Here is a 24,654-nt window from a genome sequence, read left to right as displayed (position 1 = left end):
TTGCTTTTGCCATGCATGCATTTGCGATGGCATTTCTGCCCATGCAAGAGCCACAAGGGAAGATTGCAGACTTTCTAGTATGGCTCCTTTGTGCGGTCGTCAACAGCAACATTGCATGCAAAGCACTAGCAGGGCACCGGTGGTACCTGACTGCATTGTCACTGGAGTCTGTTATCATTACAGACATAAGTTATGTAGCATCATACAATTTAAGCTCAAGCATGTCTTTGCAAGACACAACCGAAAGTCTGTTTCGTGGCATCACGGGTCTATGCGGCAAAGCAACACCCACCGCAGCCAAACACATTCTCATTCCAATCTCATGGAGATTGCCGCTTCCTTGGGACTTGAGCCTGCTTGTGTTTCCCACGCACCTTGGGTCCACGAGGACCGCACAAGACTTCAGACAGTTCTCTTGAGTGCCTCAAACCAGGTACACCAGCCATCTGCTGCCTTTTGGACCCTGAGGCTAAGAACTACCTCCACACGAGGGAAGCTCTCACAGGAAAGATCAGTTTCCTCATGCAGCGCCAATGGCGACCTTGTGCACCATGGACTCCTTCTGGATGTTCTGCGTCGCGTTCTCCACAACGTCCAGCAGCCGCCGAATGTTGCACGCCCAGCCGTTCAGCAGCACGGCCGGCTCGCGCCGCGCGGCGAATCGCACGATGCTGGCTGGCCGGTCGATGCGCGCCGTCAGCGCCCCGGCCACCACCATGTCTGACAGGTGCTTCTCCGTCTGCGCGCACGCAAGCCACACACGCATCAATCACATACACCACTTGACATTATGTTGGACGGTTGGGAAGCTGTGAAACATCTGATCAGCCCTGTGTGGCTGGAACGATGTAACCTCTCTACCTCTCTCATGCAGCCCAACTATGGCCTGGCTCGAGGGAAAAGCGTACTGCAATGCAATGCATGCAATCAATTGCATCATGTGTCGGAAGCTTGATTCCAATGTCCCATGGCTAGATATGCATTACAAAGGCAATGGGAGGCAAGTCTAGGTGCAGCAGCAATCTCAGGCTATCTCTAGGGACAGCGAAAGGAGCGGCGTACGTCGGCGGCGGACAGGTCGAGGAGCTGGGCGAGGCGAGCGAGGGTGATGCGCGCGTAGTACTTGGCGATGACTAACACGTTGTGCTCGATGACTCGCAGCCGCAGGTCCGCGCGGCGCTTGGCCCCGGCCTCGCCGCCAAAGATGATGGCCTCCGCATCCACCTCCCCTGAGTACTCCTTCTCAAAAGCAGACCACCAGCGCACCTGCCCCCCGTAAGAGATATACCCTCAACTTTGCTGGGTACTGGGGAATACTAAATACTCTTAGAAGCAGGTTCAAGACCCCCTGTAGTTACACTTGCGAGGTAGCCCTTTCTCCTATCTTCTGGCGCTCGCTTTGCCTTGATGTCTGCACACCTCTTTCTCTAATTTGCTACCCTTTGCGATAAATGTGCATGTCAATGCTTCGATTGCAATGCCTGCTGGCATCACAGCGGCTCGTGGCCCTATTTCAGATGCTATGGCACAGCACGGGGGCTCTGCCACCAGATGTGATTATCCTAAGGGTATTCACTGGATTCTCCCTAAATCAATCATTTTTTCTGCACTAGTATCGCACAGATGACCAGCTGCCCTTACCAGCTCGGTAAGACGCACTTCATTTGCTGACACTTTTACATTTTAAAAACGCGCCTCTTTGGTGATGAAGCTCTGCAGCAGCTCCTTGTAAGCGGGCAGCTCCACGAGCTTCTTGTCGGCGGCTGTGGTGGCGAGCAGAGTGACCTGGTCGCTGGAAGCTGGCGCCAGGATCACATACCAGCAGATGCGCTTCAGCACAGGGCCCCACTTGGCCGGGTCTTCTGCGATGCTGGGCACCTGTACAAGCAAGGCAATGACCCCCCCTTCAACGTCACAGAAGCAGCACCGTAGCTGCCGCAAAGCTGGCTCTGTCATTGGCAGCCAGGGAGCCAGACGCTGATGCCATGGACAGCAGCACAGCGCCAGTCTCAGCGCCTGCAGCCGGCAGCGGTCAGCCAGCCAAGGCCAAGAAGATCAAGCAGAAGAGGAAGGGAAAGAAGAGGGCCGTAGCTCTTATAAGCACCACAGAGACAAGGACAGGTACATTGCGATACAGCACTGTGACGCAAAGGCTCTCTCATCCAGTCAACAACACAGAAGCAGTCGCAACACAGGATGAGAAACAGTTATTGGGCGCCGAGAGTCTCTCAGCAGCAGATTGGTATCACATGATGGCGGTAACATGAGGATCCGGCATCAGCGTGCTGGTTGGGTTAGGAGCAGAGAATTTTCTGAGCACTATACAGGAGAATCTGGTGGTGAATGGACAGTGGTGGGAGCTTAAAAGAGGGCTCACCTCATAGATGCTTCTGTAGCAGCGGCAGATATCGATGTAGGAGTTGTTGTGCTCGTGGTAGCGGATGAGCAGCTGGTAGTACATCAGCTTCAGCTCCGGCAGGCTTGGGGTGCCCTGATAATGGGCAGGCAAGGCAATGCATCAAAATACAATACGCAGCATCTGGTCTGAACCACTTTGGCTGGCAGAAGCCTTTTCGACATCAGTGCATGTGAAGCAAGTGACTGTCCAAGTCATTGTCTCACACCATGTCGTAAGGTTGAAGTGAAGTAGAGTACCTATGCACATTCCCATGATGTTAAAGAGAAGGCAAGGCCAAAGAAATGACTCACCGCGTCGGCTGCCTGGATGGTGGTCCCCTCAATGCCCACCTCGCCAGCGTTCTGCCCCTTCTTGTGTGATTGGTCCACAAATGCGCGCGGGCTCACCTTCTTGGCCAGGATCTGGGCCCTGCATTCCAGCGATACATCAGCATTATTACACAGCTAGGAGAGAAACCTGCGGCTCCTGAACCTGCTCCAGCGGCGTTTGGAAGATGGGTGCAGTGGGACTGCAAAGGTGAGTAGGGTGCACAATGCATGCTACCAGACGGCCAAAACATGCCAGACATAGGGATGAAATGTTACAAGGCTTATGTGACGCTCAAGATAGAGGTGCACGCCCCAGAAGAGCTGTGGCGCAGCACCTGATGAAATCTTTGCGGTCCAGGCACAGCCGCACTTGCTCCAGGATGTAGAAGATCTTCTCTGTCTTCGCCATCGCCCCAAACGTCTCCTGCACTCACAGTCAAGTGGCAATTGCATGGGCTGTACCACCAACTCGAAGGAAATACTTATGACGACCATCCTTTACACATGCACGCCCATACCGCAGTTGTTGGCTGTCCATACCATCCTTGGCAAGTATTTGCAGTCAACTCAAGGAGGCCACTCCAGGAATGTTTGTCAGGGTGAGAAGAAGGCGCTTGTATTCCTCTGGGTCATTAGTACCCAAATGACCTCTAGATGTGGCATCCTAGGACAGCATGCATGGCAGGCATGCATAAATGCCTTTCGACGAGCCAGGGACGTACCACTGCCACCTCTTGCAGGATCTCTGCCGCCTCGTCAATCTTGCCCTCCTCTTCCTTCAACTTGGCCAGCTGCCGAGTCAGCCGTGCGCGCTCTATCTCCACAAAGATCTGCAATAACGCTCAGAGCTCTAAGAAACCTCTATCCAACTCTACACTGCAGATTGACCAGCTGCAGGATATTGAGACGCAATCGTGAGAAATTCACAACCAGCAGCCAGCGCATCGCAAGGCATGAGGAAGAGCACCTTTCCCTCTGTAACAGTCTGAAGCGTCTTTATTAGCTCCACCCTTGACTCCTTGTCAGGGGTTTGGTCAATGTATCCCATCGCTTGCCGCACGAAAGCTTGCACAGCCTGCCACAGTCAGGTGATCAGGCAGAGAGAGATGTTTTGGTGGTCAACCAGCGAGCCACAGTTGACAGCCACTATGAAGCTTCGTGAGGCTCAAGAATGCAAACAGACCTGCTTTAGTTGTGATCGTCGCTTTGCCAGCAATAGTATGTGCTCATTGAGAAGCTTCCACTCCTTTGCTTCATAAAGAGCATCCAGGATTGCTGTGCAGCAAAGCTTTGTTGCTGTGATGTCTTCTCCCAGCCTGTGCTGCTTTTCAAGAGAAAGCAAGCACTCCAGTGCTGCTGTCAAGTCACCCTGCAGATTGGCAGGATTTTTGTTATGTAGATGGTTCATTGAGATAGAGCGGCTATCTTCCTTTACTGGCAGAGGGCAGCAATAATCTCGCCAAGGATTATTCCTGCTTAAACGTCACAGCACGTTGTCACTATTTTGCGTGCCCCACCTCCTCGGCATGTTTCTTCGCTGCTGCCACCTCTTCCTCTAGCTTAGAGTAGTCAACAGTGCCCTTCTTTGTCTTTTCTAGCTCCTCCTCTCGTTTCTCATCAGAAACGGCAATATTAGCAGCTGTGAATTCTTCCATCGTTAGAAGTGATTTCAAAGAATTATCTGAGAGGCTTCACCTACAAAAGCAACCAAGAGTACCACTCTGCCTAAGCAATCAAAAGTGGTTGGTTTGGGTTGTCACTGTTTGTTGGGTAAACTGGATATAGACGCTGCACTCTTCAGTCTCAGCACTCTACAACCTTTAATTCTTCAAAATATATTGTGCAAAGCCAGGGAAACACACTGAAATCCTGGGACCAGTCTGGAGCAAGACGCCCCAGAATGCCAAGTTTGGCTCAGCAGATGACTCAACTAGAAGACAGGATCCTGCAGGTATCGAAGAATTTGCTCGGATCCTTTCTCCACATCAGAAAAATTTGTGTCTTCAGGTTGTAACCAAGGCTTCCATTATCCATCACCCTGCTGTGTCAGACCTGAGGTGCAGCACAAAACTTTCCTATCTGGATTGCCAACCTCTTCTTCGACAACAATGGACCACCGATGAAAAATTGATGTACTAAAAGGTGCTTATTCGGGATTGTGTGTTGTTTCAGGTCTGATCATACGTGAAGATGGCCTTCCTTCAGCGAGTCTCGAGGATTGCCCCAACCCTGCGCTCCCTTTCCGCGCAGCGTCCAGCAATGTACTACATCAGCGAGCGTTCCGTAACCTTCTCCGACAGGGAGAAGGGCGAGGAGCTTGTCCACTTCAGGAAAGAGGACGAGAAGTTGCTGCGCAAGCTCCTGGAGAAAGTGAAGGCTCAGGCTGACAAGGTGACGATGGCAGTGCATCAATCCAAGCTATTCTGGATCATGCAGTGCACGAATGCCCCGTGAATATTTTCTTGGAGGCACAGTGAGTCAACATGTGCATTTGCCTGTGGCAGGTGGATACCAAAGAAGCTGAAGACCATGCCCAGTCAGAACTCTCCAAGCTGAAGGTGGAATACCGCAGCTTGTGATCCTTCATTCTTTTTGGAGCTATTATCTCTTTGTGCATGTGCATGATTCCTGTCACCTGATTGATGCATCTTAAGGATTTGCATTTGTGTGCAGAGCATCCTGGGGAATTACAACGTGGCAGAGAAGGACCTCAAAGGTATGACATGCGCAGTCTGACTCAGTATAGCCACTGATTTGTGAGTCCCTGAGGAACTGTTACATTGTCACATGCTAACTTCTTCTGCCGACGCTACTGCAGCGCTCATGGATTGGAAGCATGAGGCATGATCACGGCAGGGGTTGAGGAGCTGCCAATCAATAGACATGACCTGCAGTTGGATCTGAACAATCATGGCAAAATGGTGCTATGCTGATATTATCTGCCAGCCCTATGTGATGCCAGTGTGTCCTAAGTAGTCTGTACTTCTCTCTGTGAGGGTTATGATGAAGCTGCCTAGCACAAACGCTGTGTACTACCTAGTAGGAGTGTTCCAGTGGGTGGACCACATGCATCTGAGAAGCATCGACAGAAGTGCAAATGCGTGTATATGTATTTCGAATTGAGCTGATTTTTAGGGTGCTTTGACGCAGCGCGATTTTTGGGGAGTCTCAAGTAGCCACTTAATGGGTGCATCTGCCAAGCCTTGGCCATGGTGCATTTCTGACGAGAGCCACAGATTACATGGGCTGGAAAGCAGCATGGAGCCTTGATGAAATGACGACCACACGCTTCAGCTTCATGAGCACCAAAAAGGGAAGATTATAGGGCGCTGCTGTCATTTCCCCTCAGCATCCCAGTGGTCTCATGCGGCCGGGAGCGAGCCTACTCTCCAGAGATGTCCAGGAACTTGGCAGCAGTGTTGACATCCTTGTCGCCTCTCCCACTCAGGTTGATGACCACGCGAGTGCCATTGGGCAGATCAGGGCACAACCTGACACCAAGCACCCTTTCTCGATACACTCCTTTGTCCAAAAGGTGCCTTGCCTTGCTTCCCAGCATTGCAAGCAAGCTTCAGAAGAAATTTCAGAGAAAGAGCACTGCAGAAATCACAGCAGAGTGAGCGCCAAAAATAAGGAGAAAGAATTGCCTTGCCGTGTGAAATGCAATGTGCGCAAAAATGAAGACACCTCCATTTTTCCAAGTACAAGAGCCTCCCATGAAAAGCACAGTACAGAAGTAAGATCTTGGGGACTGAATTTTGGACATCAAAGCACACTAAAAAATAAGAATTGGGCGACTCACTTTTCCAAGTAGGCGAATGCGTGGGAGGTCTCGAGCGCAGGAATGATGCCCTCGAGGCGGCTGACAAGCACGAATGCCTCCAGCGCCTCAGCATCAGTCACGGCATAGTACTCTGCACGGCCCAGGTCCTTCAGGTAGCTGTGCTCTGGGCCAATGCCTGGGTAGTCCAGCCTGCAGCAAAGCCAGTCAGCTCACCATGCACAGGAAACAAAGACTCCAGCATTCCGCATTGCAGCGTCTCAAGCACTGGCACTTACACCAAAGTAGGGAACCCCAATGAAGATTACCAGATGCAACATCCGTTTGACAGGTGCTCCCTAAAACCTTTTAGACTGTTCACAGCAAAGCATTACTCTTCGCATGGCACATTCACCGGAAACTTGACTTGAGGTATGACCCAGATAGTCTCCACCGTATGGGCTTCCAGGCACTTCTGATGATTCTGATGATTCATTCAACTCTCCAACGGCCCAAAAGCTTCTTGCGCTCTTTACAGCCTCACAAGAAGGGTGTTCTTGCTGAGAATTTGCTATGGCCAAATCACCAAAGGCCAATAAGCTTCTAGCACCCTTCAGAGCCCCACAGGAAAATCTCCAACGCTGAGACAGTAAAGAGGCCTCACCCGGCGCTGATGGAGTGGGGGTCGATGATCTGGCCCTCATCGTCTTGCAGCAGGTAGGAGAATGAGCCGTGCAGCACTCCAGGGGAGCCCTTCGTCAGCGTGGCTGCATGCTTCTCTGTGTCAACACCCTCGCCACCCGCCTCAATCCCAATCATCCGAATGTCCTCATCGTCCACAAACTGCAGCATAGGATCAGGAGTGACAAAATATCATTTGATTGGAACATGGTAGAGCCAGTAAATGGCGCTCTAGGCTCGCCCAGCAACGAGTGGTAAAGAGTGCAAAGAAGTGGCTTGTAGTGGGTGTCCTTCCAGGACACCATGGCCACAGGCAGCTTCACAGCAGCGCAAACATCCACCACCAAAAAATGCGAAAGGGAGAACAAGCAAATTCACACAGAAATTTTCAACTTTCAATGCACATCTAGCATCACAAGAGTAGCCGTACTGCCATCCACCTTCACCTCGTCATGCAGGGACAGGGGTGAGAAGGAAAGCTTGGGACTATGGATCATTGGTTTTATCAGGTGCAGCATTGTCTGTCTGTTTGCTTGCAAGCTTGTGCAGGCACGGACGGTAGGTTTTGTTGCCGATCCCCTTTCTGCTGCACGTGTCCTAGGCTGTTTGTGAAAGGGATCAAAGCAGCGCTCACCTCATGGAAGAGGCCAATGGCGTTGGAACCGCCACCGACACAGGCAAGTAGCACGTCCGGCTTGCCTCCAAACGCTGCCTGGCACTGCCGTCTCGTCTCCCTTCCGATCACTGCCTGGAAGTCCCGCACCTGAGGAGAAAAACAGGCCAACTTTCTGGATACATGGGCATACAGCAGTGCCGGTAGTAGAGCATAAGTTCTGCCAGTGGACAAGTAATCTTAACAAGCTTCTGTGAGGGTGAAAGCGTTGATAAATCACAGCGCAAGAGACCATGTTTTCTGAAGTGCATGCTGTTCTGAACATCCATCCTGCATCGCAAGTATGGCAGCACCTTGCAGCACAAACACAAATGGTGCATGCTCTGTGCCTGACGTCAAGGTGCCCTCAGGGAAGCCTTAAGGGGCTTCCCTGGCTCCCCAAAGGGTAGAAACTGCGGCAGCGTTTGGGCTGGGTGGATAATTGATGGATGAATTGCGCGTACCATCATGGGGTAGGGATGGGGGCCAGCAGCGCTGCCCAGGATGTAGTGGGTGGTCTCCACATTAGTCACCCAGTCCCTGATGGCCTCGCTGGTGGCATCCTTCAGCGTCGCCGTGCCTGAATGCACGGGCCGCACCTGCGCCCACAGCTTCCAGATCACACACAAAGAAACTCTGCATGAGCAGACCTGTAATGAGCACAGCCTTAACACTGAGCTAACTTCGTCAGACAGCATTGCGCCTGATGTGGCACTGCTGACTAAGCTCGGCTGACTGTATCTGTTTGCTACAGACCACTGAAGGTGTACGATCCTCCTCTGGCAACACAGCCAAGCATTGAAAAGGAATAGTAGTGGTGTGCACAAGCCACTGTTGCTGTCTTTAAGTGATCATGCACTGTGAATCAGATTTCACGGTGACTGGAGAGCTGACCTCTGCTCCTAGGAGGCGCATCCTGAACACATTCAGCGCCTGCCTCTCCATGTCCTTGGCTCCCATGTAGATGATGCAGGGCAGCCCGAACTTGGCGCACACTGTTGCCTGCATGTCATGAAAACCCACCAACCTCAGCATCCAGCAACTGTTCCCTGGCTTCCCTGGCTTGCATCTGTCAGCCACACAACAACCCAATCACAGTAGTAGCAGGTCAATTGTATGCCACCATTTGTGCACCCTCGCTGCCATGTCTGCCTCACAGGTTCCAGTGGGTCTGAGTCCTGCAACTTGTACTTTGAAGGTGACCCAGGCAGGCTATCATTTATTATGAAATGCACAGCATCACAACCCCCAATGAAACCACCACAGGTGAGAAGCAAGGTGCTGCGCCATGACAATGCAATGCTAGACTGGAAAGAAAAAGACAAGATGACAGAAATTGTCAAGCAGCCATTAGTAGAAGGGAAGTGCCCGCACTGTAGCAACACCGTGCTGGCCTGCGCCGGTCTCGGCAATGATGCGGCGCTTCTTCATGCGCAGGCAGAGCAGCGCCTGCCCCAGAGAGTTGTTAATCTTGTGAGCGCCTGTGTGGTTGAGGTCCTCCCGCTTCAGGTAGATCTCTGGCCTTGACCCGTCAGGCCTGCAGATGCCCGCAAATGCAAATTCTCGGATGCAGCATATAACAATTCACACAGTGTGCCACTGGGTTCTGCGCGTGCTTAGCAGTAGCTGGAATGTAGAGTGGAGCAAAGAGAATAGTCTCTAGAGCTACCTCCTGTATCGCTCGGACAGTCGCTCTGCATGGTACAGGGGGGACTCGCGGCCCACATAGTCCTTCAGGATGGCCGCGAACTCTGCCTGTTGCAAAGAAGGGGAGAATTATGATCATACAAGGGGTACTGGAGATGTAAGGCAAGCTGCGACAAGCATGATGGGAAGGTGCGCGCCTGGAAACCAGGATCAGCCATAGCCTTCGCATACTCCTCCTCCAGCTCTTTCAAAGCGCCAATCAATGTCTCTGGTACCTGTTGATTGACAAAGCACCTCTCAGGCGTTGGATAGAGCAGTGAGAGCTGCAGGCTGAATGGGCCCCGATCCATAGGATACGCTCATTCCTTTCGAAGGAGTCACGTTCAGGATTATTTTCGATCAACGCTTTCACGTGAGCCAAGTATATCCTCACGTATTTGCCTCCAAAGCGTCCAAACCGGCCGTCACTGTCTGGCCGCTGTGCAACAGGTGGCCTCTCTGCAACAGCCGGCTCTGCAGCTATTGCCATGGTTGGCGATCTTCGGCGATTTAGTCTTGCCTTAGGTGATTGCCTTGATGCGGTGGATACACTGCAGCTCTTGTGAAGTGGAGTGCAGCAAAAATCTTTCCCTGCACCTTGCAATTTTTGCGATCTGGCATTCATGATTCTCAACTACTTTACCAAGTCGATAAGATTCACGGAAGATTTTGCGACGACAACGAGTTCGTTGTCGCAAGAGAAGCTGGACGAAATGCAGCAGGCCACGTGCACGAGCACGTGCTCAGGATATTTCCGACACCCTTCCGGAACGGAGTGGCGATAGAAAGGAAGGGCCCCTGGACAGGTATGGGTGGACACTGTACAATGAGCTGCCTCTCAACATCTGTAATGGTCGCCTGTCGCTGTACGCTAGTGCTGTTCAGGTCCGCATAACATGTACACGTTGCACGGTATAAGGATGTTACCGTAAAGACAGGATCTGGGTGATCGATAAGGATTGAAACAATGTCCAAAGATCCTATCTCAATAATCATTTCTGGGGGCGGCAAAAGAGCCGCTGTCCTCGACGGGGGATTTGCGACGCAGCTCGAGAGGATGGGCAAAGACCTCTCTCAGGTACGCTTGGCTTTGCGATCTTGTGCAGAAAGGAGGACAATATGCACATATCTGCATTTCAGTTCCAGAGTAGCATTCGATTGCATCAGCTCCTCGACATAGCAGATCTGATCCCATGCCATAGTGCCCTGAATGGCCTGTCCTGCGTCACAAAGAAGGGGCCTCAGAAGTGAGAATTTTGGCAACTGCATGACGACAGCTGTCACACAGGATCGCCTTTGGAGCGCTCGAATGTTGGCAGAAGATCCTGCGGCAGTCACGCAAGTGCACGCTGCTTTCTATGAGGCAGGCATGGCCCCACATCTCGTGCAACACTTGTGTATCTGTTGCCACTGCACCTGCTAACTTTGCTAGCCAACCTAAACAGGAATAACAACTGATCCGACAAGCTGCAGACACATTCATGTCCTTGCGCGCAGGGGCTGATGTGGCCACTACAGCCTCATATCAGGCGTCCTTCAAGGGATTCGAGCAGGCCGGCTTTGGCAGGGCCGATGCAGAGGAGCTGTTGCGCAAAAGTGTACAGCTGGCAGACAATGCCCGGCGCCTTTTCTGGAGTGCACACCAGGACTGGCTTCAATCACTGTCAGCTGGCCCTGGTAAGGCTTGCAACCCCTCTTCCTCACCCATCCCCTGGTCTTCCCACAGGCCAGCTGCGCAGGCCTTGATGATGCTCTGGTGCCCTTTACCAGAAACATGGCATTCTGCATCGATGAGGCCTCCCCATCTCAGTGTGCAGGCCTTCAGACCCCTGAGATGAGAAATTTTCTTGTTTAAAAGGTGAAGGGTCGGAGTTACATGGGTGGCGGGCTAAAAGACTGCGGCCGCTGGTGGCATTCTCAGCTGGCCCCTATGGCGCAGCGCTGGCCGATGGATCGGAATATGATGGCAGTTATGCAGAGCGGGTCAGCGAGGAGCAGTTGATGGACTTCCATCGACAGCGGCTGCAGGTAATGGATTTACTCATGGAGACACTGCTAACTGGTACACCGATGCGGGGCTGTATTAGAGCTTGTCTGAACAAAACTGGACAAGCATGAGAGTCTGGGGCCCCAATGCACATTTATTATGGCAGCTTGTCAGAACAACACATGACACACGGGAGAGGTTTGATGATGTAAGGCTCCTGTGGCATTATGTTGCAAGCATTCCATGTGCAATTGGGCACCGAACATTCGCACCATGCTGGCGGTTTGCAGATGCTCTGGTTGCAGTGATTTTGCGTTGAAAGGGACTGTGGCTTTTGGCAGGCAATTGTTGGAGCGCCCGGCGTTGACCTCATTGCGTTCGAGACGGTGCCCTGTCTGAAGGAGCTGCGCGCAATTTCGCGGCTGCTGTGTACTGAGCAGTTGGGGATACCAGCCTGGATATCCTGCAGCGCCAGATCTGGCACTGCCATCTGTCATGGAGAGGACCTTTTAGGTGAGCGCTCGTGGGAGGGGGTATCAAAGTTGCCTGCTGTGTCTTGGAGACACACATGCTCTAATCTTCCCGCCAACTCTACCGATTTGGCATTGATGAGGCCTATGCCAGGGTTGCATGCATCACCTTGATTACAAGGAGAGCTGTGCACTGAGATTGATGCAGCTCTACATGGTCGGGGGTGCACATTTGCATTCAAGCAGAAGATGCTCATCTACTGAAGGGTGTGCGCAGAGGAATGCTTGCCTGTGATGTGCGAGCCGGCTTCAGTGGTGGCAGTCGGTGTCAACTGCTTGCCGCCTCAGCTTGTGGACCCACTGATCAAGGTGATGTTACCCTTCTGTAAACGCGCTCCCTGTCTCAAATTCGCAGGATTCCCTCCAAGCTTGCTGCTTTCGTCTCCTTGGCAAGGCTGTGCATGTATGCTTCAATCACTACATCAATGCCAATCCATTCCTCCTTGGCATTTGCGTGCAGTTTCCCAAGTTCAGTGTATCTTCTTTGTGCTCACAGGGGATGGCTGCGGCGGGCCGGCAGCAGGGCCTCCCAACAAAGCTGTTGTTGGCATATCCAAATTCGGGTGAGGAGTGGGATGCGGCTGCCAGGGATTGGAAGGGCAGCTCTGGGCTGGAGGTGCAGAACTTTGGTTGCAGTGCGCGCCAATGGGCTGACAGTGGGGCCAGCATCATCGGCGGCTGCTGCAGAACTACGCCTGAGCACATCAGGAGTGTCGCTGAGTGTCTGGCAGATCCATGATCCATCTTGTGAGCGATCTATTACTGCACGGTGCCGAATGTGGCTCCAAACCTGCTGTTTTTTGGCGTCGCCTGCAGGGCGATGTTGCTACGCAAGAAACATGAGCTCCTGAGCATTTCATTTCTTCCAGAGTAGGACAGGCGCAGCCCGGGACGTCTAGGTTACTAGTAGGCCCCTGCACACCAGGCTGGAGCACAAGCATGGGAGACTCCACCAGGAGGAGGAATGTCCCGTAATTGCAGGTCTTCACACGGCGTTCCTGCTGGAATTTACAGTGTTTTAGTGATCAGTGATCACCACCTCCTGAATTTCACTGATCAGTGGGATGGGCGCTGAATGTTATAAATAACTCTAGCATCGGGTCAGCCCTAAGTTGGCTGGAAGCGATGCAATGTCACTGGCTCAAAAGTAATACTGAGTGCCGGGCATGCGGTACAAGATTGCGCATGAAATCAAGTCGATATAATTGCAATGTTGATGCAATTTTACAGACATGTCTGTAGTAATTGGCAGCCCATGGCAAGCCTATATGCAGTGGACACCTCTGCAATTAAAGGCCTCGAGCTCCAGGGCTACAAGTCAGAGCCCGCTGCCAGTTAACGAGCCGTGGGCACTAGTAGGACTGCTTGTCAGTTGTGCGACACCACTGTAAGATCTTACACTTTCTCATGTAGTGGCAACAAGGAGACGGCATGGGCAGTGCCCGCATCTGGGCCTGAGTCAAAACACCAGTGAAGCTAAACGCTCCCCGTCAAAACTTTTCAGGTCACACAAAAATACGTTCCAGGACCGCCGCACAAAATCCTGAAGGCGTGCCTACATTGCTTGAAATCTTCTCAACCGTGTCCGGACCCTCTCTCCAGAAATGGCCTTCACTCTACTCATGTCATGCAACCGGACAGCAAGCTGCGCGCAGACGAACATTCGCAGCAGCTGCTGCCGGAAGCTCTCGCACGTTCCCAACCAGATCCCAGTTCCTAGTCAGTGCTGAGGCAGTGACCGCCCTTGCAGCAGCGCTGCACAGGCCGGCAGCCTGTGGGCATGCATTCGCAGGGGCCGCTCAAGTTTGAAATGGGCTCAAGGAATCAAGGCAAGCTGTTCACATGTTCTTGGCAACAAGCTCGGCGAGGTCCACAACACGCTGGCTGTAGCCCCACTCGTTGTCGTACCATGCCACCACCTTGACCATGTCGTCTCCCTGCCACACAGCACACCAGCGATCAAACTTCTGGTCACAGTAGTGAAGAGATTCCTAGTATCAGGTGACACAACCAAGGGGCGGCTGAGAACATGGATGCCCGACTCCAACAGCAGATCCATGCATCGAGACTTCATCCAGAATGAATGATGCAGTACAGTAATGACAGCCTTATTTTGCCAGATTCCAAACAAAATAATCGAGCAAAGGGCGGAGTTCAAACAGCCCTGATAAGTCCCTGACAGCTCCCCCAGCTGACCCAGTTAGGAAAATAGGAATGCAAACATAAAGGCAGAGCGACCGCCTGAGTGTGGAGAAAGGGCTCCTTAGCCTTTCTCAGCCCCAATATTGTAAGCTTTTAACAAAGGGGCCGAACCATGACCATGCCAAACCTCAATGAGGAGCTCAAGCCTGAAGTCAGCAAGCCAATACAGGCTCGGTGGGCCTGTTTAGAGAGTGTGCCCAACCACCACCACCACCACCACCTTCATTCACCCAATTAGAAACAACTTAAGGTATTTAAGAAAGGGGCCGCACCATGACCATGGTGAGGGAGGAGTCGATGGTGGTGGACACGTCTGTGAGCGCGAAGTCCCTGGACACCAGGGGCACGTCGGAGACGGCCAAGATGCCCTTGAGCTCGTTGGCCGCGGCGTTGCGGAAGGCCTCGTTCACCTCCTCTGCCAAAGTCTTCTTCTCCACCTGGATCACCAGGTCCACCACGGACACGTTGGGGGTGGGCACGCGCAGCGCAATGCCTGCACAGCCGCACACAAACCTGTCAGCTGAAAGGTACACAATTTCACATGACCACGCTTGACCGCCAGAAGAATCTCAATTGGCGCACGAAGCAGACAGCAAGAACAGCTCTGTGCCGGGCTTCACGCACTGGCCAAGCTACAGACCAGAGCAGAGGCAAAAAGACATGCATGGGTGGACAGAGACTTGAGTGGTAGCTGCAGATGCACGGGGCGGCTCTAGATACACTCCCGTGAATTATGTCTTGCCACTTCTGATGACTCCCTTGCAGTACACGAGCATGGGCACCAAGCAAGGACAGCACGCCAGGATGCAGCAGCAGGCCTTGCTTCTACGCAATCTACTTGCTGCTTGCATGTCTGCTTGGTCACAAGCAGTGGTAGGTACACTGCCGATTCACACTTGCTGCTTGTACTATGGCAGGCTATCACGTCTTCGTACACAGTGCCCAGACAACGCTTCAGGGGTATATGCCACACACAAAGGGGGCTGCGCACCGTTGAGCTTGCCCTTGAGCTCGGGGAGCACGAGGGCGACGGCCTTGGCGGCACCGGTGGTGGTGGGCACGATGTTGAGCGCGGCTGCGCGCGCACGGCGCAGGTCGCGATGGGAAGCGTCCAGCAGCCTCTGGTCTCCGGTGTAGGAGTGGGTGGTCGTCATCGTCCCCTTGACGATGCCGAACTTCTCGTGCAGCACCTGCCACAGCACGCGCACCACTCAGAGCCATACTTGAAAGAAGTGCATCACAGGTGAGTTGTGCGGGCGCCAGTGCAGGGCGGAAGGCTGCCTCGTGGTTCAAACTGGGTGCAAACGTACAGGCAATTGCGCCCCAAGAGCACAAGTAACCAGTGCCACATATCTCCCAAGGTCCATGAGCCAATTATCTTGCTGCATCTCTGACCTGCTGAAAGCCCTGAGACAGTGTTTTCCACAAGAGAGCCACACTCAATGTGCAGCCCCCTGCACTTGTGCATCAGAGACTGTCCTTCGGCCTCTAATCATCAGCAGCTGGTGCACCTGACCATGGGTTTGGCCTCTTTCTCATGGGTGTGCACACCGACAATGGACTGAGACCGTCAAAGCTCCATCTGCTTGCTCAGGGCCGACAATTTGGAGCAGAGAATAGTCGCACTGCAGAGGTAGATGCAAGCAGTTGAGCGCACCTTGGCGAAGGGGGCCAGGCAATTGGTGGTGCACGAAGCGTTGGAGATGATGGGCGCTGAGGGGTCGAATGTGTCATCGTTCACACCAATGACGTATGTGGGGATGTCATTGCCCTTGGCCGGGGCTGTAATCAGCACCTGCCGACACAGAACACAAACACTGATCAACACCTGCCACAGAATACAGATAAGCACAGAACTTATCAAGGACTGCGGCATGCAGGCCTGCCTGACGGAGGAATTCGTGCAGAGCAGCAATGCATGCAGTAAATGATCGAGTTTGTAGGTCAAGTCTCGCTGGCTTCGCATCTGCTGAACCTTGCAAGCTTGTGGAGTTCAGCGATGATATGGCTGTGCAAGCGAGGCAAAGAACAGCATCCACAGAACACCTGAAACGGCTTGCATTCGCATGCAGCTGTTCGCCACTGCAGATCAGGTGCGGCCTGGAATGTGTGTGCTTTGTGATTCATTATGACAACAGCCTACCTTCTTGGCGCCGGCCTTGATGTGCTTGCCTGCGCCGTCACTGCTCACGAAGACACCGGTCCCCTCAATGACCAGGTCAATGCCCTGCAGCCACACACAGACCCTATTAATTCCCTGATTGCAGCAGATCGCCCTGCAGGTTCAGGATTTAGGGGATATTACTTACGGGGATTGTGCGGTTGTTTATATGTCTGCAGCACTCATCAGATCTCACTGCTGCGCACACAAAACTTGAGAAAACGACCTGACAATGCCAACAGAGGACAAAGTGCAACAAGATAATGTGTTGGCAGGTGTGCAATTGCTTGCAAATAACTTCACAAGCAACTGAACTTCTCACTGACAAGATTGTGCGATACTTTCGTCTGCAGCACTCATCATGATGTTTGGGCTTCGAACAAATAAAGGTTCAGTGCTGCAGGTCAAGAAGACACAAGTCAGCAGCGTGACTAAGTTGGCGGCAGGGGGCGCACCATCTCTCCCCACGGCAGCTGCAGAGGATCCCTGTTGGACACGATCTTGATCTGCTTGCCGTTGACCGAAACAGTGCTGTCATCAATGACCCTGCGCAGTAGCATGCAGAACTTCAACACCAATGTTTACCATACCGAGCGCACAGAGTGCTGCCCAAAGACTGTCAACGTCGCTTCTCCTCTGGGACTGCGTGGAACGCATGCAGGCGATCAATGCAGAGCCAAGAGGTGCTGCACCAGCAGAACCTGTCAGGCTGCTTTCTTCTGGGGTATGTAAACATCACTGCACAGCCAGAGAAAGCAAGATGGGGCACAAGTGTGGGGGAGCGCACTTGATGTCAGCGTTGAAGGTCCCGAGGGTAGAGTCGTACTTGAGCAGGTGAGATGCCTGCTTCACGCCGCCTGCACGCAAGAGACATGCAATTAAGAGCACTCTCCAAACTTTGTCCACATTGTTGGCATCGCTGTTATTAGTCGAGGCCAGGCATTGTACTGGCACATAATAGAGGAACCAGGCAAAGATCGGCGAGATAGTGGAACGGTGCAGCCGCGCACCGGAGTCGTTGATGACGGTGATGTTGAGGTTGGAGTTCTCGCGACCCTCCACACACCTAAGGAAGTTGCGGCCTGCGCATGCCAACGTTGCTTCAGAGCTAGAGTCATACTTGGGACATTCACTGCCAAAGAGAATCCCTATTCACAACCTGCTTTGAGGATATAGCTGCAGCAGGAGCCTTGCAAGGGAAGGGACTCACCAATGCGGCCGAATCCGTTGATGGCAACGTTGATCTTCTTTGCCTGGGTCACCTGCTTCGAGCCCACGGTGCCCTGCAAGATATCCAGCGAAGACTGTCGGTCTCGTGCACACATACCGCTGCTTTCACGTGGGCTCTATACTACGAGCAGCCTACACACCAATATATGCAAACCACTGAAGAGAAAGATAGTTCCTTCAGAGCTCATCAAGGTGGCTGACGCTCTGAAGGTTTGGATCGGAATGGACTTGTCCGGGACGCACTGTGGTGGCCTGAGCAGCGACGCGGGCGGCGAGGCTCTGGTTCTGGTTGTTTCCGAGGCGGAGAGCGCCGGCAGCCTTGAATCCCGTGAACTCGTTCAGGGCAGCCTGTTGGCAGGCACACAGGCACTTGTGCATCAGCAACCAGACAAAAGATAGGACTGCTGATAAGAAAAGTACTAATGCATTCAACAGTCTTGAGTGAGGCTAGTCCCTCTGTTAGCCAATACTACACACGTGCAGCATTGAGAGGCTCCTTGTATGCCCCAAAGATACTCCCCATCTGGCTACTATCTCCAATGCAATCTGACACTGGGGAATGATTCTCCCCGCTGCTCTCACATGCACTCCACCCAGATCAGGCCTGCTCATTGTTTTGGACATCTCCATGAAAAGATGGCGTCTTCCAGCCTCCATAAGAGCCTCCCTCCTCTCACCTGAGCTCCACTGCGACGAGGCGCGGAAACACGCTGGCCAGCCACAAGGCGCGGCGACGCAGAGAATGTCATAACCTGAGCCATGGCTGGCCAAATGTGAAATTCGATCGGAGCGTGATGTTTAGCACCGAACTGACCGACAACTGAACTTGGCTGGGCCTCTCATTTCGCGTGGATAGCGCTTCCACCCCATCTTGCACCGCGCACGGGGCGGCGTTCCAGCCAGACATAGCTTGGTATTGCTGGGCAGCTTGATTGGCTGCCCAAATCGGGCAGACTCACCAAAGCGGAGGGGACCCCGACGGGGGAGTCACAACGGCCTCTGAACTCGAGAATCGCAGCTGAATTGCGCCCGGCAGCTGTTAGACTGTCTTGTACACAAAAGAGTACCGAGAAGAGGAACTCGAGCCTTTCGTTGTCAGCTGTACAGGGATTAATGGGGCCTTTGCGGACTAGCCCAAGGGCTCAGTACTAGCTTTCGGAGAACGGCATAGAGTAGCTAGGATGCCGGGCTCAAGACAGAAAAGGTCTATGCAGTCTCGCAGGAAGCAGAAAGCAGCGCAGCAGCGTAGCAAGGGGATGACATGGTGCTTTGGGCCTCCTGCCGTGGTGGACGAGGAGCCTCTCATGACAGTGGAAGAGTTCAGGAAAATGCATTGGCGCAGAAAGCGAACCCACCAGGTGAGAACTATAGTCCGTTAGCTTCTGTTGAGCTGCACTAGGCAGCACGGCACGCTCCGGCACTTCCGAGAACTCGGTATAATCTTGTTACCGGATTTCAGGGTGTCCAGATTCTCCCGGTGCTCACCGCGGAATCCTGTGTCCGGGACTGCAGGATGCCCAGTGTTGACTAGAATCGTCATTTGTGACATTGTGCGGGTTTAGGGAGGGCCCCAGAGGGCCTTGCTCGACTGTTGAAGTACTGAGAAATACAGCAAGCAACGTTCTTCACTCTTGTCCATGTGGGGTCAAAGAGGATCGCGAGTTGAACCTGCACTGACACCTTGTGTGGTTGTCACAGCAGATCCAGGTGCTGTACCCAGTCCACTGGCTACATCCTCGTGCAGTCATGCTGCAGGTTTGTCATTCAATCTACCTCTCAAATAGCACTCTCTGTGATTTCGAAGGTAGTTTCATGCGCCTGTGACCTGCTCTGTGCTACTGTAACATTAAGTATATTATCTGGAAGTGATGGGGGTGGTGATGGGCGCAGGTGCTGTATGACAGCCTGATGGGGGATCCCTGGATCGCTCCCCGCGTCCCTCCAAGGCTGCTGGATCTTCTGGAGTACCACAGAACTCTTATCTTCTACGATAACGAGGAAGACGAAGAGTTCTACGATGATGACTCAGAGCAGGAGGTGCGCAGAGCTGTGTTCTTGTACACATATAGTGCGCCTAGTACAGTGCTGTTCTGGCTAGGTGGGGGACGAGCCCACATTATATTGCAAGGGAGGGCTTTACTTGAAGGGATGGCCCATCAGTGAAAGGGGTCAATCGACAGTGTTTCAAACTCCTCCCATAATGCACACTGCCTCATTGGAGCAGGACTGATCCTGTGCAGCAGCAATGCCGTGGGAGTGGCGTCCCAGCTGCATGTGGTCTGGGATTGCCTGACTCAGCATCCAGCAAGAGCATATACACCTTGCTTCTCTTGAGGCCTCGTTGGCTGACAGACATCAGCTTGTTCCATGTGCTGAGACTGGGACAGATTCCTATATCATGAGCAACATCAACGACAGACATCAGTGTATTCTGGGCTGAGACTGGGGCGGTGCCTGCAGGAGGCACAGGAGGGGTTCTCCATGGCGGAGGACGAGTCATACCCGGCTGAAGATGACGAAGAGGTGACTCAGGTGCTGACGAGGCTGGCCAGCACAGGCACCGCAGCCTGCCGCCTAGATGAAGCATTCGGCGGCGAAGCTCTGGCTGCTGCTATGGAGCAGGAGCCCGAACTCAAAGACTGGATGGACCACACCGAAGAGGGTGGGACAGCTCCCTCTGTGAAGATGTATCCCAGCACCCCTGTCTCTTGAGTGCAGCGCTGTGCATTGCTGGGGCAATATCTCAGCCCTCCCTATCGCTGACAGGCAGGCAGAAGGCTGGGGTTTTGCATGATGGGGACAGGAGCACAACAAGCTCTTGTACATTGAAGCATGCCATGCTCAAGACAAGCTTGACAGGCACGGCTTTGATGAGCCATAGGCACTGCCATACACACATCCTTGGCCTCAACGGATGTGCATGTGCTTCAAGGTTGCAAGCACTTAAATCAATTGCCTGTGTTCAGATGCCACAAATTTCCTTTGCTCCAGACACTGCAAGACTAAATTATTCTTGTGCCTGGCGCAGAAGAGGCAGCGGTGGAGGAGGCAGTATTGCCTGAGGAGGCGGAATTGTGTGAGGAAGAGTATGGATCGCCGCGTGAGACTGCTCGCGACGACGCCAGCTCATGCAGCGAGAGTGACTACCGCGCGCTGCTCGGGTCCCCCCTGCGCGCGGCCCAAGACGGTGCGGCACCCGTCAGCTGCGTGGCCCCTAAATATACCTTCCGTAGTGAAAACCTTGCATGCGTCATGTTACTCTGCATTGCCAGTGCGTCTGCCAAAGTATCTTCTCTTGCCTGCATCCCCCGTTTGCCACTTCTGATATGCAACATCATCCAAAGCTGCAATACCATTGTGCTGAACTGTCAGCAAAATGAGCTAAATGTGCCGAGGTACGAGGTACTTGAGGGACTCCGACAGGCCACAGGGAAGTCAGAAAGAAGTTTAGTGCGTCTTCAAGCTCACAGAGCTCTATGAGTGTGAAGAGTGAGTCTGGTGCTGCCAAGTGAGGTGTGCTGCGCTGGTGTGCATGCAGACATGAAGCGCAGTGCGTCACCCAAGCGGCACGGCATGAGCCAGCCGGTCATCAAGATCACAGCCACATCTTCCACCGTCTCATCCCTCAACGGCCCCGTCCCCGTCATGTACTCCATTACTGAGACTCGCGGTGAGTCACTCTCCCCTTGCTTCGCCCCTCCGCGAGCTTGGTCACCATGAGAAAACTGATGCCTTTGCCACAATACTGCAGCATAGTCCAGCAATTTTTGTTCATTTTCAGAGATGCGATGGGCCGCTTTAGGGCTTGCGTACAAGCAATGCGTACTGCTCTTGCTGGGTGACTCAACCTGAGAGGGGCAAGCTGTACAAGTTGGGATTGCGTAGCAAGTCAGCCATCTCAACGCAAAAATGCAGCATCCACCTCAAATATATTTAGAACAGGCAGGGGCTGAGGTGGGATCTGCTGCAGACGAGGCGCGCGCGCGTCTCAGGGGAAATGCCCAGCGCAAGGAAGCGGCGGCTGCTGTTGACTCCGAGAAGAAAGCGTTGGCGGAGGCGGCCGGGCGCGCATCGGCTGCGGCCCGGGTCTCAGCCGCGCAGGCCGCAGCCGATGCCGATCAAGCCGACAGGAACGCCCCAGGCCGCGTGGAGGTGAGCATCTGTCATGTACCTCAACCTAGCAATCGGCAGAAGAATGGAAAGATTATTGATGGGCATGCGTCCAAATTATGATGGCAGACCGGTTTCAGAGTGCAGTGGATATGTGTAGTTCTCATAACAATGGGCAGAAGCCTGAAGAGAAATTGGATAGCCGTGCTTCAAAGATGCCTAAACAGATAGTCGACAGTGCATTCTGCAGTTGGCCTGATCCAATGGATGTTATTGTGTGCAGCTGGGAGCGCTGATGGACACCATGTCGACAGAGACTGGGGAGCGCAACGTCAACGCCGCTGCACAGGTGGCCCCCTCAGCCTCAACCAATAGCTTTCTTGCAGCAGCCATATAATCATTGCACATGTTCCTTCACACATGTCTTCTAGCCGCGCTGACACTGCAGACAAGCCGGAAGGGAGAAGTCTAAGAAAGGGCAAGGTTGAGATGCGATATCATCTGCTGTGCGCCCTTTTTATGCTGGTGCCTCTGGAAATGCGCATTGAGATGACCTCTGTGTAGTTTTTAATTGCATAAAATCCTAAGGGTGAGTAATGTATAAAACCTGGGTGCGGTGCCTGAACAGGCGGTGCAGGGTGCGAATATAAAGGCGCTGGAGACGGTGGTGGAGGACACAGAGGCTGAGCTGGCCAGGCTCAACCGCAGCAAGGTCGCCAACATGGTCAAAATGTACCAGGGTGCGTTAGCGCCCCTCATGCAGCACACTTCCGTCTGTACAAGAAACTGATTAATTTCAGTGCCAAGAAGAAATATGTGCGTCTTGTCAATACTAGAGGAGAGTGGAGGTTTATTTGGTGTAAATTTTGACAATATCACCCGGAGAGTGCCTGCTAGGAGGGCAACATGTGCCCAAATAAAGTGGGATGGCGATTCATATGACTGTGATGATCTGCTCCAGTCCAGAAGCACACGGCTGAACGGCCAGATTTGTCTGCTGTGCATGGCATGTGTCTTTGCAAAGGAAAGTACAGGGGGCACTGTTTGGGACCTCCTTTACATGGGGTCGGCGAAGGGCGCATGCATGCGCTTGCCAGGGCTGACAAAATGCATGCATCCCCCGGCAGGCCTCGAGGAGAGCAACTCGCGCCACACGTCGCCGCGCATCGGCGCGCGCAAGAGCCCGCTGCCGTCTGAGAAGTTTTCGGAGCCGCTCATCCCCAAGCACCCCATCGCCACACCAGACTCCCCCTCCCGAGAGGTGTGCGCCCCCTCCTGTAAATTACTCATCCAAGAAAATGGCGAAATTCACAGGGAACGGCGTGTCCGACAAGCCGCAGTTCAGCAGTGGGGAGCTGCCTTGAAGCACATGCGGAGTTCTTGATATGCCTGCAGACCAGCAGGATCAGAAAGGCTCTGAAATTGTACCTTGGAGCCCACACGAAGCCGCTGTGACAAGTCCCTGAGCAAACACTAGACATTTTTTTCATGGGGACAGACTAGTGGCTGAGTAGGCACCACCCCTTTTTTATATCGATATGTAAGTGAGGCATGCTTAATCGGGCTGCTGACTTCCTGTTGTGGTTTGCGCAGCCACTGACGCCGCGCGGATACACATCGCGATACTTGTCGGCGGTGCAGGCCGCCACCAACACAGTCTCCACCTGGCTTCAGGGCGGGGGTACCGATGAGGTGTCCTCGCCCATTGCGGCAGCTGCTGAGCAGCTGCGCGATGAGCACCCCTTCAAGAGCGGCCACAGCCAGGTGGGCGCCTGCATTTTGATGAAAATCCACTGGGTACGGCTCTGCAAAGTGCCGACCTTGGATGACACCGTGCACTGAGACTTTTATCTTTTTTCTAAAGCATAAAATTGCTAAAAGCAATTTGACCTGTGGAGGATCTTCTCTTGGCAACTGATCCTGGGCTACCGGGACATCAGCAGGACTTCACACTTGCACACGTTGCGGCATCCAAATTAGCGTATCCTGCGCGCAGGCGATGCCCCCGGCAACGCCGCCCAAGCGCGGCGTGACGGAAACGGCCACATTCAGCACGCCGTCTGCGCAGCTCTTCGACACAAACCCGATCTACGACGACGTGAACGAGCGCACACTGTGGTCCCCTTTCAACTCGTCCTTCTCCTCCGACTACTGTGCGTTCGGCGGCGGTGCGCGGCAGAACCTGAGAATGCTCTCTTCTGAAAGTGCACTGTACAGAATAGCCAAAGGGTGCACTTGGGAGGTGCCACTGAGAATTTGGTGAAATCCTATATTGGCAGCATGCGCGCCATGATAACTTCCGGCTCCGTTTGGAAGAAATAGCGTTGATACCTCAGAGGAAAGGCTCCAACAGTGAAGGTTCCAGTAATGTTCAGGACATGCACAAATATGGGTGACTAATCGGTAAAGAGTGATGTCTGCAGGCGCGGCTGGCCGGCCGCGGCGCAACCCGGAGCTGGCCGCGCGCCACGCGGCGGCGGCTGCGCGGCACGCGGCCGCGGCGGCCCGGCACGCCAACGCGGCGGCCAAGTTTGCCGGGCTTCGCATGCGCTCTTCCCCCAAGGACGGCCGCCGCCGCAGCCACGCCGGCAACGGGCCCCTCTGTGAGTCCGCCTCTCCTCTGCGTTTCTGCAAGTTGCTCTCATGAATTGATCAAATGTGCCCCAACAAAATCTATGCCCCTGTTAAACATGCATAGGTGGGAATTGCTTGTGGGGCCAGATCAATGCAAGACGCAGCTCCCATTTCATCCTTGGACAATGTGGCTGGGTTGATTGAGGGGGGCAATCTGTGACTCCTTAGTTGTCATGCTCGCTGGTTGTGGGTGCAGATTCAAATGTGATGGACACAAGGACGACCGACAACGACATGGCGCACTTCCCCGACAATGTCATGTCAACCGTGGACAACATGCTCTTTGAGCCCTGA

At 53.4% G+C, this 24,654-nt stretch overlaps 6 protein-coding genes across 6 annotated transcripts; 3 read left to right on the top strand and 3 right to left on the bottom strand.

Moving 5' to 3' along the window:
• Nucleotides 1–163: 163 nt before the first annotated feature.
• COCSUDRAFT_54535 (putative 26S proteasome regulatory subunit) lies at nt 164–4,565 on the bottom strand. The gene is made up of 10 exons (XM_005644018.1): nt 4,245–4,565; nt 3,911–4,096; nt 3,695–3,802; nt 3,450–3,557; nt 3,063–3,151; nt 2,710–2,827; nt 2,378–2,491; nt 1,696–1,878; nt 1,063–1,266; nt 164–739 (listed from the first exon to the last, which is right to left on the bottom strand). Exons 1-10 carry the CDS (start codon nt 4,380–4,382, stop codon nt 521–523), a joined length of 1,467 nt encoding a protein of 488 aa, XP_005644075.1. The 5' UTR covers nt 4,383–4,565; the 3' UTR covers nt 164–520.
• Nucleotides 4,566–4,917: 352 nt separating this feature from the next.
• Nucleotides 4,918–5,925, top strand: COCSUDRAFT_48769 (NaCl-inducible protein; the record flags this gene model as incomplete). Its single annotated transcript, XM_005644017.1, has 4 exons — nt 4,918–5,118; nt 5,232–5,285; nt 5,401–5,443; nt 5,546–5,925. 4 exons carry the CDS (start codon nt 4,918–4,920, stop codon nt 5,572–5,574), a joined length of 327 nt encoding a protein of 108 aa, XP_005644074.1. The 3' UTR covers nt 5,575–5,925.
• Nucleotides 5,926–5,949: 24 nt separating this feature from the next.
• Nucleotides 5,950–9,996, bottom strand: COCSUDRAFT_54533 (tryptophan synthase; the record flags this gene model as incomplete). The annotated part of the gene is made up of 10 exons (XM_005644016.1): nt 5,950–6,218; nt 6,530–6,700; nt 7,152–7,330; nt 7,803–7,931; nt 8,285–8,419; nt 8,715–8,822; nt 9,195–9,357; nt 9,490–9,575; nt 9,665–9,742; nt 9,901–9,996. 10 exons carry the CDS (start codon nt 9,994–9,996, stop codon nt 6,110–6,112), a joined length of 1,254 nt encoding a protein of 417 aa, XP_005644073.1. The 3' UTR covers nt 5,950–6,109.
• Nucleotides 9,997–10,773: 777 nt separating this feature from the next.
• COCSUDRAFT_38052 (homocysteine S-methyltransferase AtHMT-1) lies at nt 10,774–12,762 on the top strand (the record flags this gene model as incomplete). The annotated part of the gene is made up of 6 exons (XM_005644015.1): nt 10,774–10,873; nt 11,004–11,141; nt 11,365–11,534; nt 11,835–12,006; nt 12,241–12,332; nt 12,544–12,762. 6 exons carry the CDS (start codon nt 10,774–10,776, stop codon nt 12,760–12,762), a joined length of 891 nt encoding a protein of 296 aa, XP_005644072.1.
• Nucleotides 12,763–13,861: 1,099 nt separating this feature from the next.
• Nucleotides 13,862–17,994, bottom strand: COCSUDRAFT_38051 (glyceraldehyde-3-phosphate dehydrogenase; the record flags this gene model as incomplete). Its single annotated transcript, XM_005644014.1, has 10 exons — nt 13,862–13,960; nt 14,498–14,718; nt 15,217–15,415; nt 15,883–16,020; nt 16,369–16,452; nt 16,842–16,932; nt 17,174–17,243; nt 17,397–17,468; nt 17,597–17,669; nt 17,860–17,994. The coding sequence occupies 10 exons, from the start codon at nt 17,992–17,994 to the stop codon at nt 13,862–13,864; spliced, it is 1,182 nt and encodes a 393-aa protein (XP_005644071.1).
• Nucleotides 17,995–18,649: 655 nt separating this feature from the next.
• On the top strand, nt 18,650–24,654 carry COCSUDRAFT_67679 (hypothetical protein; the record flags this gene model as incomplete). The annotated part of the gene is made up of 14 exons (XM_005644013.1): nt 18,650–18,974; nt 19,315–19,371; nt 19,507–19,653; nt 20,077–20,278; nt 20,645–20,803; nt 21,155–21,286; nt 21,587–21,768; nt 22,010–22,075; nt 22,355–22,466; nt 22,854–22,987; nt 23,320–23,490; nt 23,723–23,894; nt 24,150–24,329; nt 24,557–24,654. The coding sequence occupies exons 1-14, from the start codon at nt 18,798–18,800 to the stop codon at nt 24,652–24,654; spliced, it is 1,989 nt and encodes a 662-aa protein (XP_005644070.1). The 5' UTR covers nt 18,650–18,797.

This window comes from Coccomyxa subellipsoidea, assembly GCF_000258705.1.
Source record: "Coccomyxa subellipsoidea C-169, whole genome shotgun sequence".
Classification (NCBI taxonomy): Eukaryota; Viridiplantae; Chlorophyta; class Trebouxiophyceae; family Coccomyxaceae; genus Coccomyxa; species Coccomyxa subellipsoidea.
The sequence above is the reverse complement of the archived record's forward strand: the minus strand, read 5'-3'. Positions and strand labels throughout refer to the sequence as shown.

What these genes read in the sequence shown, in the direction of transcription:
- COCSUDRAFT_54535 (XM_005644018.1), bottom strand. Translation starts at nt 4,382, where the DNA reads ATGGAAGAATTCACAGCTGCTAATATTGCCGTTTCTGATGAGAAACGA. An exon ending in GACGATCACAACTAAAGCAG is followed by an intron (nt 3,803 to 3,910) that starts GTCTGTTTGCAT and finishes TGACTGTGGCAG; the next exon opens with GCTGTGCAAGCTTTCGTGCG. An exon ending in GCTACAGAAGCATCTATGAG is followed by an intron (nt 1,879 to 2,377) that starts GTGAGCCCTCTT and finishes TTGCTTGTACAG; the next exon opens with GTGCCCAGCATCGCAGAAGA.